The sequence below is a fragment of the Gymnodraco acuticeps genome, unplaced genomic scaffold, assembly GCF_902827175.1.
Source record: "Gymnodraco acuticeps unplaced genomic scaffold, fGymAcu1.1, whole genome shotgun sequence".
In the NCBI taxonomy this organism is placed as follows: Eukaryota; Metazoa; Chordata; class Actinopteri; order Perciformes; family Bathydraconidae; genus Gymnodraco; species Gymnodraco acuticeps.
The window spans coordinates 153,972-166,828 of record NW_022990938.1 but is presented as its reverse complement, the minus strand read 5'-3'; the positions used below and the strand labels follow the sequence as shown (position 1 = coordinate 166,828).

At 42.5% G+C, this 12,857-nt stretch overlaps 1 protein-coding gene across 2 annotated transcripts in view; it reads right to left on the bottom strand.

Annotated features, from left to right (window-relative positions):
* prickle1b (prickle homolog 1b) overlaps window positions 1–12,857 on the bottom strand; it is a 30,834-nt gene that overhangs the window by 1,924 nt on the left and 16,053 nt on the right. The window contains exons 1-7 of one of the 2 annotated variants that reach the window (XM_034234298.1): window positions 10,872–10,886; window positions 7,411–7,608; window positions 6,100–6,213; window positions 4,957–5,094; window positions 1,884–2,087; window positions 1,228–1,414; window positions 71–1,057 (exon numbers count right to left, since the gene is read on the bottom strand). In XM_034234298.1, the coding sequence (XP_034090189.1) occupies window positions 71–1,057; window positions 1,228–1,414; window positions 1,884–2,087; window positions 4,957–5,094; window positions 6,100–6,213; window positions 7,411–7,608; window positions 10,872–10,886 (1,843 nt within the window). Of the gene's footprint in view, window positions 1–70; window positions 1,058–1,227; window positions 1,415–1,883; window positions 2,088–4,956; window positions 5,095–6,099; window positions 6,214–7,410; window positions 7,609–10,871; window positions 10,887–12,857 lie in introns of those variants that run through there. The other variant, XM_034234299.1, reaches the window with a different exon arrangement.

Here is a 12,857-nt window from a genome sequence, read left to right as displayed (position 1 = left end):
TTAAAAAGCTGTTGATATAATAAGAAGGTACATCTTTTCTCTGAACACATGCAACAAGCAGTCTGCTTACCAGTGATATTTGAAAGTGCCAAGGAGTCCATGGAGTCTCCTGCGCCTTGCTCAACTTTCCTCAGCTCATCAGCGATACACTCAAGGGAGTCATCGTACCACTCCCTGTTGTCTTGCCAGAAGGCCCGTCTTCCTGTCCCAGATTGTTCCTGATCCTGGTCCAACTCCAACTCTTGAATCTTTCTGGCACTGGCAGGGCCTGGATGACTTCCATAGGCTGAGTCCCCCAACCCGTCCTGGGACTGGGCCCAGTACATTTCAGGCAGATGCTTCTTGCTCATCAGTCCGGGGCTGAAGCTGTTGGTCTGGGATTGATTGGAAGTCTGGCTCTGGGTTGGACTGGCAGGGGTGGGAGAGGAGGCGGTGACCCCCAAAGATGTTGTATCAGGTTTTAGCCAGGGGTCTGAGACACTCATTACTCTGGGTCTATCACTGCTAGGACTGGGAGATTTTAGGGTCGGCTGCTGAAGTTGATGTAACATCCCGCGGTCTCCAAACTTGAGAAGGAGCTGAGTCATATAGTCCTCATGCTGGGCCCACTCCTCTGGATCCTCGTCCCCACCAGCATCCTGCTCCTCCCGCTCCCTCCAGAACCTCTCCTCCTCCAGACCTAGACGGGCCAGCTTACGCCCTACGATACCAATGTCGCAATCAGCCTCTCCATCTCCAAACTTATCCTCAAACGCGGGGACGGAGGCTGGAGGGTTGATCAGCTGTGACTGTCTCCACTGTTCGGCAGGCTTGCTGCTCTTCCCCATGCGCACACTGCGCCGTGATTCACGTGAGCGTGCAGACTGGAAGGCAGAATCAGACGAGTCGGAGGCAAGAATATCTTCCCCCTGGCTGCAGGCCTTTGAGCAATAGATGCGACCCTGCTTTGGAAGGAAGGGACAGCCTAGCAAGGACGTCTTGCACTGGGCACAACAGAAGCACTGGTCTGCGGCATGCCAGTGTACACCTTCATAGGTCATCTGGGCATGGTCAACACCTGGACATGGTAGGATGAAAATAAAATGATCATAAGATTGGGATTAGAACATCTACACAAGTAGTCGAAGATCTACATCAGCAGGATCTTGTGTTCAAGCTAGGGTATACAACATTTTAGTTGAATCCTAAGAGAAACAAGAAAGCTAGCACCTCAACAATATAACTCACCAATGTTTTCACCACAGGCCTCGCAGTACTCTGCATACAGAGACTCAAAGCAGCAAGTACAGTAGGGCCGGCCATCTTTCATGATGTAGCGTTGTCCACCTAGCATTGTCTCGCACTCAAAACAGGCAAAGTGCTTCATGTGCCAATGACGACCCTCTGCTTCAGTGCACTCATCGGAAAAGATGATCTAAAAGGAGACACATACTCTGTTAGTTTTTTGGACATTGCTATTATCAAACATTAAAGGTGGGGTAGGTAAGTTTGAGAAACCGGCTCGAGATACACTTGTTGTTATATTCCATGGAATGCTCTTAACATCCCGATAGCAATGAATATCTAAAGTGCTTTGACAAAAAATCCATAAAAAATGTCATCAGTGGAAGCCGTGGTGCTGTAAAAAGCACGACCAATCATCTGAGCCGGCCCGGCTAAAGTAACTGGATGGCCTACCTGCCTGTCAGCCTTCCATCTGTGCACAAACTTATCTCGTGCCCTCATTGGTCATGTGCACGTTCGTGTGTGTTGGAGGAGGAGCTCTGTAAGGAAGTGGCAGATTTTTTCCGGTTGTGTATTTTCAAATTCTAGCGCACTCGAGCCGGTTTCTCCAAAATTACCTACCCCACCTTTAAGTGGGTAGTGCTAGTACAGTGTATTACCTCGTCACAAGAAGAGCACCGTGGTTTGAGAAGCTCAGCGTGATGTCGTCCGCAGAGAGTCTTGCCATTTTGGTGGAAATATATCAGATCCACCAACAGTTCTTGACATGTGGCGCAAACAAAGCACGCTGGGTGCCAGCAGGGGCCCGGCCCCGCTCTGGAGGCAAAAATAGCCATCTCTCCTCCATTGATGCCTCCGTCACACTGATCAACACAAACAAAAGATAATCCATTAGATTTATATTTCAAGGCATCTCCTGGATAGGGTTTTGCAAAGTGTCATAGAAACTTAGGCGATAAATAGCGACCATCACAAACAGAGATGAGATTTCAAAACCAATACGATACAGTTTATCCCTGTGACACATGGGGAATGCAACATAAACAACAGATGGATTATGGAGATAACTATTCAAAATATATCACGTATCTTCTGCTGTTTTATTTGGACAAGGAAGGCCAAACAACAGGTGATCATACTGCAAGTGCCAAAGGAATATGATCCACATCAGTGAATCCTACGATGATAACAATCATAGCACGAGTACATGATAACATAACAGATGATATTTTAAGAATGGCTGCACCAGTGACAACAACACCCAGTGGCCGTTTCTCAATCTCGAGGATTCTGGCTTCCAAGCCAATATTTCAAGGATGCTACGTCATCGAGTGACTTGGAATTCCACCGAGGCCGCGTCCTTGGTTTGGGGGAAATTTCGAGGCTGCACATGGGTAGACTTTGCGTCCTTAAAATCCCCACAATGCTTTGCGCACGGACCAATTTCAAAAACCCTTGCGGAGAATGGCTGAACCGACGCAGCACACATTTAAATGTAAGTATAGTGGTGTAGAACATGTGTTGGTAAATATGTTACTTTGTTACATTTGTTTGTTATCACCAAAAATGTGTTCCGTGAAAGTAAAGCAAGTTCATAATTAGATAAACATCGTGAGGTATTTATTTTCGGTACAGTTTATGTTGAAACCGTTAGAGAGAGTGGCACACTTGTTAGCCTGTTCCATTCTTCTTCGTTTTCCGAAGCCGTGGCTTGGAAGCATACTTGCTTCGTTTCTGAAGGAAGTGACTTGGAAGTACGCGACTACCAAGCCAGCATCCTCGCGATTGAGAAACACCCAGTGTCTTCCTGACTTATTGTATTGGCAAATGGGCAGATTCTACATTTAAAAATTGTGAGGGTTAACTCGGAAGGAATGTATCTCAAAGACACTGTTAAAGTTTATCCGGAAAGGTTGTAGGACTATGTTTCCATATGGGGCAATGCCTAACGAGTCATCAATTGTGTTGCTGAGGAATTGACATGTTTGCCACATAAGCTCAATTCTTAGGCCTTGGTTTTGAGTCAAAAGATCATATGACTCCACAGAGATCGTAAGAGCGTGTCTGAACGTGAAGTCTTTATATAACCTAGCCGCTATGGGATAGTATGCCCAGCTGTTAACCATTATTACCAGGGTGGACAGACATGGGCCTTGGAAACGGGGGGTGTTGTGTGTCCCCACCAGGAAACTGGAGCCTGATGAAGTGAGTGTGTGTCCACCCACATCTTTATGAAATATCCTTTTGAATACATAGGCATGTGCAGTATGGTTGCATGAATGTGCACGTGTGTAGGATGAGTCAGAGGATATATGGATACACGTGCATGTTCAGTATGTCTAAGAATGTGTGCTTCTATGTGTCATTTCAGGGTGTGTGTGTGTGTGTGTGTGTGTGTGTGTGTGTGTGTGTGTGTGTGTGTGTGTGTGTGTGTGTGTGTGTGTGTGTGTGTGTGTGTGTGTGTGTGTGACCTTGCATCCCTTAGCATCTGTGTTTGAGTGGTGATGGACTTGATCTGCCTGTCTGGGGGGATTAACACGGCCGGCTCTTCCTCGATGCACGGCAGAGGATGTGGTCTACTTATTGGTCAGGGCTCATTTTCACGGAAGCTACATAACACTAATATTTATGTTTGATGCAGTGAAAGGACGTTTTTGTTCAAGGCGGCTGTTATCACTAACTCACACGTAGAAATCACGGGACAAGCTTGTGAATGGTTTTCAGTTCTTTGTTCCTTTTTTTCATTGGTCGCTAATCATTTTTCCGGACCAATTTGAACATATTGTACTCACACCACCTCACTGCTTTTCACATTTCATTTAAACTACTTTGCCTATCATTATAATGTATTTAGTATCTTGTGTTTATGTTTTTGTTTTAGTGGTAGATTTCTATGCAGTGTTCAAACTTGAACCTGTGTTGTTATACTTTACAGATATACAAATGTCCCTTCTTCAACATTTCTCCAGTATTTATTGGTTTTCTTAATGACATGAAACTTTCCAAAAGTATTTTTTTACTTTATTTATTTATCTTTTCTGTTTTCTGTTCATATTGTTTAATTTTAGTATATGAACATTGATGTGAAGTGCCTTTTTCTGATGTTTTTGAAAATGATAGATATACATCTTTCTACCCTACGTATATATTTACTGTGTTTATTTAAATTTTATTATTTAATTTTATTATTTAATTGTATTATATTGTTATCTCATGTGAATGCCTGCTAACATGCATAAACACTGGCCCTTTTACTTTCCTTTGACAGCACGTTCTTACATAATGCTGTTTAATAGACCAGCTGCATGTCATTACACCAGTAGATGTGGATTAATGTGCCTCATACTGTGACTTGTTTGGAAAAAGTTGGATTTTTAAGACTTTCTGCGAGAATTACTGCACATTTTCTTTGCAGTCTGTCATGCTGAGATATAGACGGGCGGCAGGAAATGTGGCGAATTCCTCGTGAGGAACTGGTTTCTCCACTCGGCTTGAGCGTGAGCCTCCCAATTTCCCCACTTCCCCTCTCGCCCTAATGAGGAGGTTTATGTCCGTGATCAAAACCATTAGCCAATCAGGGTTGAGCCTCGGGCTGCTGGATGTTAGCTGCTCGCGATATAAATAACTTAAGAACCACAGGTTGGTTTTCTCGTAACTTCTAGCTTACCTTATGGCTATGTGAGCGATAAATGTGTGCATGTGTGTGTGTGAGTATCCGCGTATGGCACTTACACTTTCACAGCGGGTGTGGTGCAGAGCTCGGGGCAGGATCTTGGGTGTTCCTCTCCCCAGTGCCTCCCTCTTCCGCTGGGCACTGAACATGTGGAGCTCCCTCTTCTCTTCCTCCGTCAGGGAGTGGCAGTAACGCACCTGGGGAAAAATGAAAAAGACAATGAGTTGACAAAGTAAGGGACAAAAAGACTTCTGATATTTGATGGTTTTTGTATTCAGTGTATGTCCAAATAAGGCTGGAAAAATAGTTTAATTGAAGCAAATTCCCCTCGAGGCTGCGTTGAAAGGATGGCGTGAGCAAACCCTTTCTCTGTGTTTAGACATGGTGATGAGGGCTAAGATAAAAGACCATGACTATCCTAACAACCAGCTCGGTTGTTCTCTAAACAACAGTAAACGATGCTGGCGTGTCAGCTCACACACACACACACATCCCCTTTTACACGCACAACACACACTGATTCTATGAACCAGAGTTACGCAAATAATCCTCCGTCAGATTGATCCCTCCAGGTCTGCTGGCAAACATCATAAAAACTGTCAAACACTGTGGGTGCGTGTGTGTGTGTGTGTGTGTGTGTGTGTGTGTGTGTGTGTGTGTGTGTGTGTGTGTGGTGTGTGTGTGTGTGTGTATATAGACAGAGACCACCTCTGTCAGACTGTAGGCCTTGCCTGTCCCTCCACTCAGGTGATAACCCCTCCACCATATCTCCTAATGCAAACTCTATTAACACACATGTGAAAGGAGTGCTGCTTTACGCAACATAAAGCCGTTATACACAAGAGACTGGAACTGCTTTACTGTCACAAGACGGTTTGGGAATGTGGTCATTGTTTTACTTTTACAAGAAAAGGCTAGCAAGGGCTTTAACCAACTGCTGGCTTTACACTAGTTAAGGCTGAGGAATGTTTTAAATGTTCTTGACTGCAAGGAAATTGAAAAATGTGTACCAATCAGGTTAAGCTTTGTTGTAGTTCAAGAAATGAACTTCTCCCTCTAACTCATCCACCTCTCTATGGAAATATCTCTGACAGATTTTGACGACATTCGAAAAAGATATATATTTTTAAACTTCAAATACGAGCTTTAATTATTCAAAATAAGGTGACATGTCTGTTTGATCACTATCTCTCCTTTCATACCTCGTTGTCATGAGGCGGCAGCTGGTAGAGGAGCTGTCTGATCCGATGCTTCTCTCCGGGACTGTTGACGTACGGCACCTTTTCCTCCGGCAGACAGGAGAAGTACATCTGGACCTGAGGACGAAGACGGATAAATGAACTTTAAAGGTCAGAGAGATTGTTAAACCATTGCTTGTTTTTGTGTAGTTTTAAAGTTCAAAATACCCTATAATGTCATTTTCTGTCTGTCATACAGTCAGTTGTTGCTATGTGTCCTTATTAGTGTGACAATGTGGGGCAAACATGTCAATCACCTTCCAGTCACAGGCGTCTGACTGTGGAATGTCTCTACACAAAAGAGATGGCCAGGCTGGAAATGTTAATGTTTGCCTTGGCTCATTCCTGCAATGACAACTCTGCTAATTAGATTTTTTTTTCAGTCATTTCTGGTAATCAGGAGAGATGAGACACACCTGTGGAACCTGGCTCCGGCCTATTTAAGAGACCACACCAGCCCTCCTCAGTTTGTTATTTGGGATCAGTTTTGTGGTTGTAAAGAAATAATTTTTTTGGGCAACTTTTGTTGAAAGAAGGAGCCAGCTTGTAACACTGCTGACAGGAGATAGAAACAGTGACTAAACGTTTGTCTGTGTGCATTTCTAGAAAGAAATATGGGAATATATTGCAGACTGCCTGAAAAGTACTGTATCTGTAACCTAAATACACACTAATGTGAAAACATCCACAGCCAGATGTCAGGCATGTGGCACTACTAATCCACCAGCATGGCATAGAAGACAGAATGCCTGCAAACATATCCTCATTTGAACTCAAACCACATGCTGTTAGCACACAGGTTTACTCTCTCATGCTATGAAAAATATATATTTATATGTATTTTCCTATATAAAAATATATTATTAGATAGCTATTACACAAAGATACTTCTGTATATAAGAAGTGGAGGTTGGTTTGAGGACATTTTTGCCACCGACATCTTGTTTTTCGGAACCAGAGGGTGAAGCTAAGCATGTCCGAACACTGAACAAGACATTTATAGTTTAATATAAGACAAAAACATGGTAAATTACAAGGTGGCCCAGCCTCAAAGATTAATCATCCAGTTTACTCTGCAAAATGGAAAAGGGGAAAAAGTGATTAAGACCATAAACTCATGACGAGTAGTATTTTCTTAGACTTCTATACAATCAGATTCCTTTTCGAATAAGGGGAGTCACGTCAAATATAATTGGAAGTTTAAGGAACTTCCATTTGTGTTGTGCTGCTCAGTCAAGTTAAGTAATCTTGGAGGGAAAATGCAACGGGTCTTACCTGCTCAGGCCTGAGTCCAGGTGGCACCCACGCATATTCCTCCAGCGCACATCCAGAGTCATCGTCGGAGGTGGAGCTCCTCTGGAAGCCCACGGATATCTTCACCATCTTTCCCCCAGCACGAGGCTCCATGTCCGGGCCTCGAGGAGGAGGGCGCTCGCCTCTTTCGCTGCGCTCCAGGTTCATCACACACGGGCGCTGTGGATACAAGGGAGGATTTAAGAATCACATTTCAAAAACCTTCAATTCTTTTGGTCACCGATTGGCTGGGATTTTTTTTGCCACTTATTGTTCATTCCTCTGCATTTTTCTGTCCTTATCAATGTTTCCCAACAGAATAACGGTTTTCTCAGGAGTGTTTTAAGAGATTACCATAAGAGCTAGAAACAGAGCAGAGTACACAGCATTACAGAGAAGAAAGAAAAACGTTTCTCCATATAATCGTTCACAATTTAACCTCTTGTCACACTTTTTGTTATTCTCCATCTCATCAGTGTAGTATATCATACTTCCTGTGTTGATCCATTACAGAATAATGCTTGATAAAGTGCCTAAAATACTGCTTAATCTTTAAAGAGATTTAAAATGGAAAGTCATGCAGGCTTTTTCCAAAATGGTGCACTTATTCAACAACTAACCATGCAACCCTACATTGCAGTACAGAGTGAATTTCCTTTCGAGATACAAATCTGTGCAAATATGCTGTGCGTCAGTAAACAAAAGTACATTTCTTCTAAGGGGGGTGGGATTGTAAATCTGATGCAACAGATATGTCCAGCTGCCACCAAACATCTGTTGCTCTTATCCTCTGCGTACTGAAGGTTGTGAAACACGTGTAAGCAGCCTTTAATATTGTGCTAGGAGTCTAGGACTGTGATTTACTGGTATGTGCAGTACATGGATGCAAATAATAAGTAAAAAGCTACAAATAAATCTTTCAATAAAGACACGATTAACCTTCAAAACAATCTGCATGTATTCACTCTGCTGCAGCATAAAACCACTTTCAGCAGCTCTCTCTTTACAAGCTGATAACGGTTAGACTGTAACATGAATAGGGATTGTGGTCGTTGTGAGTCTCCTGCCTTCAGCAGTAGCCCTCTTATCTCAGCAGCCATGTTCTTCTGAGCCCTCTCAGCCTGATAACACCACTTTGTGATCTGCCTCTTTGACATGCTAATATGTACTAGAATATAACTTGTTTGGGTTAAAACTTCACACAGGCCCTTAAAACCTCATGTAGGTTTGATCTTCCACACAAAAGCAGCACGATGAGGCACATTAGGATGTTGATGGCTTCTATTAACCAAACATGTTGCCTGTTAACTGTCAGTTACATTCATTTAGACCAATGCGTGTACCAGGTGATACTAAGGGACTGTGAAACAAGAACCTCATTAGGGTTATGAATATATTTTAAAAATATATAAATTCAACCCTGGTTCCAATCGATTAAGCAATAACTTGTTCATAGTTCAATTCCTACATTTTAACTGAACCTAGTATTGCCAAACTTTTCATAAACATAACAAAAGGTGTGCCCTGTTCACCAATCTTTTATACTTATGAAACAAGAGCTACTAAATAAACAGTTATTCCAACTGTTAGAGAATAAGCAAAAGGGGCACATGCAATTTTTATGTAATTCATCTAATCGATTTCACTCGCAGTAAATCTTGCAATAAAAGGATCTAGGCTAATAAAACATTGAAGACCTCTCGAAAAAAATCAATGCTTCACACATGACTTGGGAAATGTTAGCAATAGCCAATTAGCATACAGTTGGATCAGGGCCTCAAAACACTGAATTCACAGATTAGAAATGCTGTTAACAAGTCAAACCAAAGCTCTTATCAAGGCACAAAGGGTTATTTGACTGTTGCTTTGTTCTTCAGTGACTAATCTATCAGGTTTTATGGTAGGACAGATAATGTTATCACCCAGAAGCTTTTCTTGACCTGTTCTGCTTTATATCTCGCTTAGCCTAGTTCAGACCATAGTTTAAACTACACAAGGTGCGCTTTTAGGGCCATTATCTCAGTGGAATAATGGTTGTTTGTGTAGCTTGGAGTGTTAAAAATACAGGGCCAAAGACAATATTAAGATGTGTAATTTGTTAAGGAAAATATGTGGGTTGGTGCAAGGGTTCCTAAATGTGGAACAAAAGCCACCATAAACTTAAAAACATATTGTACTTCTCCAAAGCATGATATCACATGATCCCATTAAACATGTCACAAAACATCAAAACATTTCAAGCATGAAGAAAAAAGTTTAAAATAAATGTTCCCCCCAAAATTGGTTGGGCATCCTTTGAAATGTTTTGTATTGAAACACAATCTAAGCCAAGGTGTTCAAATTGTTGTCTACTTAACAAAAACACAATATTAAGATATTGGTTTTACTGTCATAACTGGCAATATCATGCAAAAAAAAAAATCCCACTTTTCAAGAAGCTTATACCAGAGAGTGTTTGGTATTTTTGGCTCGAAAATGACAAAAATGTAATTATTCATCTAATTTACTTTACATTTCTGTCTTTCCTCCTCTGCCCTTCCTGCATATCTTTCAAAAAGTAATGGATAAAAAGGTGACTGTGGATTCTTGAGCCAACATAACTCACATTACACGGTGTCACCCTTTGGCCACAACACAATGGCCGTCTTTGTCGAAAAACAAAAACAAAATGTCCAACCATTCCCTCCTCTAAAGCCCAGCCGATGTGGAGACGTGACAGGAGGAGGTTAAGGGGGTTAAAAAGGGAAAAGTGTTTGAAAAAGGCATTTAAAGAGTCACAACATTGGGTCTGTGTAAACACGGGCCAGATGTAGCGAGCTAACGGTTAATTGTGTGCGCCTCCCCCGCTCAACTGACACTTTTAAAAGGGGACTCTCCCTCAGCAAAGAGTTAGTTAGTCAAACACGTGGACATTTCAAATGATCACAACCCCAGAAAAACCACCAAGAAGTTGACTTTTCTGTGAGGCAAAGTAGTCCCAGGTTTGGTGACTACTTTGGAGTGCACTTTCTGAAACCAAAACCACAAAAGAAAGTATATTTTTCTATGCATCATTGGATTTACTTTAGGAAAACCATTAAATTGTGGAGTTCAAAGGCCGAGGTCATCGCTCTTTGACTGGCAAAGAGTGTTATTTTAAAAAGCCAAGTGGGTGTCAGGGGGTGCATAGGAGACCTATCACAGCTGGAGTGAGACCACCTGCACAGACACATAAGGACTGTCGATACACTATATCACAGCCACTGCAATACATGGGCACTTGTTGAGCTTAGCTTTGACCAAAACCAAGGAAATCTCCCAAAATCCATTGCATGCCTCTTCATTAACAGACCTAATGGTGGAACTTAAATGCAAGAACCCTCCAAAGCAGAGCTGCAACAGTGCTTTTCATCTCACAAAATCATTCTACATGAACATTTCAGCTCATCTATTTGTTCTCTTACCTCCAGGAAAAGCATCTCTCTTTCCACTTTTGAATAAAGCTCTCATTCACTCCCACAATGCCCCACACAGTCGCTCTGGCTCTGGCTACATGTCTGCAGCATCGAGCTGAACGGATCCACGCTATAATCAGATCCAGATCCCACTCAGCCAAGAAGTGCTCAGGCTTTTTGAAAGTCAGCTGAGAAGGGATGAGTCTGAAAAGACACCACTCGCTCTGCAGCTGGGGGAGCAGCTCATTCAGTGATCCAAAAACAAAATTCAAGGTCCAAAGAGCAAAGCAGGAGAGCAGAGAGGTGGCGTCTCTATCTGGAGTGTCTGTGATGCCTGTGTGTGTGCCTGTGTGTGTGTGTGTGTGTGTGTGTGTGTGTGTGTGTGTGTGTGTGTGTGTGTGTGTGTGTGTGTGTGTGTGTGTGTGTGTGTGTGTGTGTGTGTGTGTGTGTGTGTGTGTGTGTGTGTGTGTTCTTGGGTCAGCCGAGCCTTGTCAGCCCCTCCCTCATTCCCCCCTCCACTGCACTTCAATCACACACACACACACACACTTCAGAGTCAACACCCCACCTATCTCCACACCCCCTTCCTCCAGCAGAGTGACATCGAGCCCCTCCACCCAGCCCCCCACCTCGGCTGCAGGATTCCTGAGAGCCAGATGACATGTCCACTCGGCTCTCACACACTTTGTCTTTCTGAAACTTTTTTTTGTTCCACAAGCCAGACAAGTGTCCAACTCAAACTCAGCGGTTTACATGCACACACATAAGGGGTTGCCTTCATTTTTGATAAAGTGTAAACGATAAAAAATCCTCCAAATGCAATTGATTTTAATTTAGCAGTTTTTTTTAAATATCACTACTCAACATTTCTATTTACAATGCGAGTGACTGCACGCTGTCATTAAATGGTTCCTGGGGTCATTAAGTCTCATGCATCTCATGTCATTTGCTCTAATAATGTCACATTTATTTCTACTTAGCTGCTAATTAGATCACAGGGTGGTTAATGGAAGTGGACCAGCTGCTCTGTTGTGACAATGAAATCGATCATTCGTGCAAACATCCAAGCTAAATTAGAGTATGTAAAGGGTTTGATCTTAAATACTTTTTATTAAAACAATGCTGAGGCAATGTATGGTACTTTTTAAATGATATCAGTTCACTTAAACAGGTGATAACTGTTGTTTTTGCAAATTGTTAATATGGCTTTGCTATTGTTTGGTGCTGGGTGTTTGCCCAAAAGGCTTTTTGCTGGAGTCAAAGATGGTAATAATCCAAAATATGCTATACATTTCAGTATAAAAGATAATTATATGAATGGGTATAACTGCAACTGACGTCTTTCACATAAATGTGGACATAGACGGTATTAGATTTCCATATCCATTGAATTAAGTATATTGTTGGCCAACGTGGTTTAAAGGTGTGGAATCATTTAAAGAAGCAAATGACGTTCTTTCCAAAATTAAAGTGTGTTGGTTAAATATTGACTGTGCTTCCTCCCAAGTCAATCTCATCCATTTTCGGAAGTTCTCACGCAGGGGGTCTTTCAACCTCACCCCATCACTGCTACCACCACCCCTTCCTATTTTAAAGATGTGAATGAGATAGTGGAGGGGTCCCCTGTCATCATCTCTCACTTCCGCCAATCACAAAGACGTTATTGTGAAAGAGCGCTTCACGTCAGGAAACGCCTGACTATCCGGCAGAACTAGAAGTTAAGAGTTGTCAAAATGTGATATCCACCATGAGGAAAAGGAGCTTGAAAAGTTAAAAGAGGGGATAAGTTGCACAAAAACAGTGCAACACAACAGGAGACACAAACACAAGCAATTGACTTAATAAGCCTGGGGAAGTTTGTTGTCATTTCTTTGGACAAGCTCTGCACCATCCGTCATTGTGGAAGGCTGAAAAGCAGCAAGGGCTTCATTTAAAGAGCCTAAAATGACAAATGAGTTGACTCAATTGTCCGGCAGACAAAGGCACCCTCTCCCT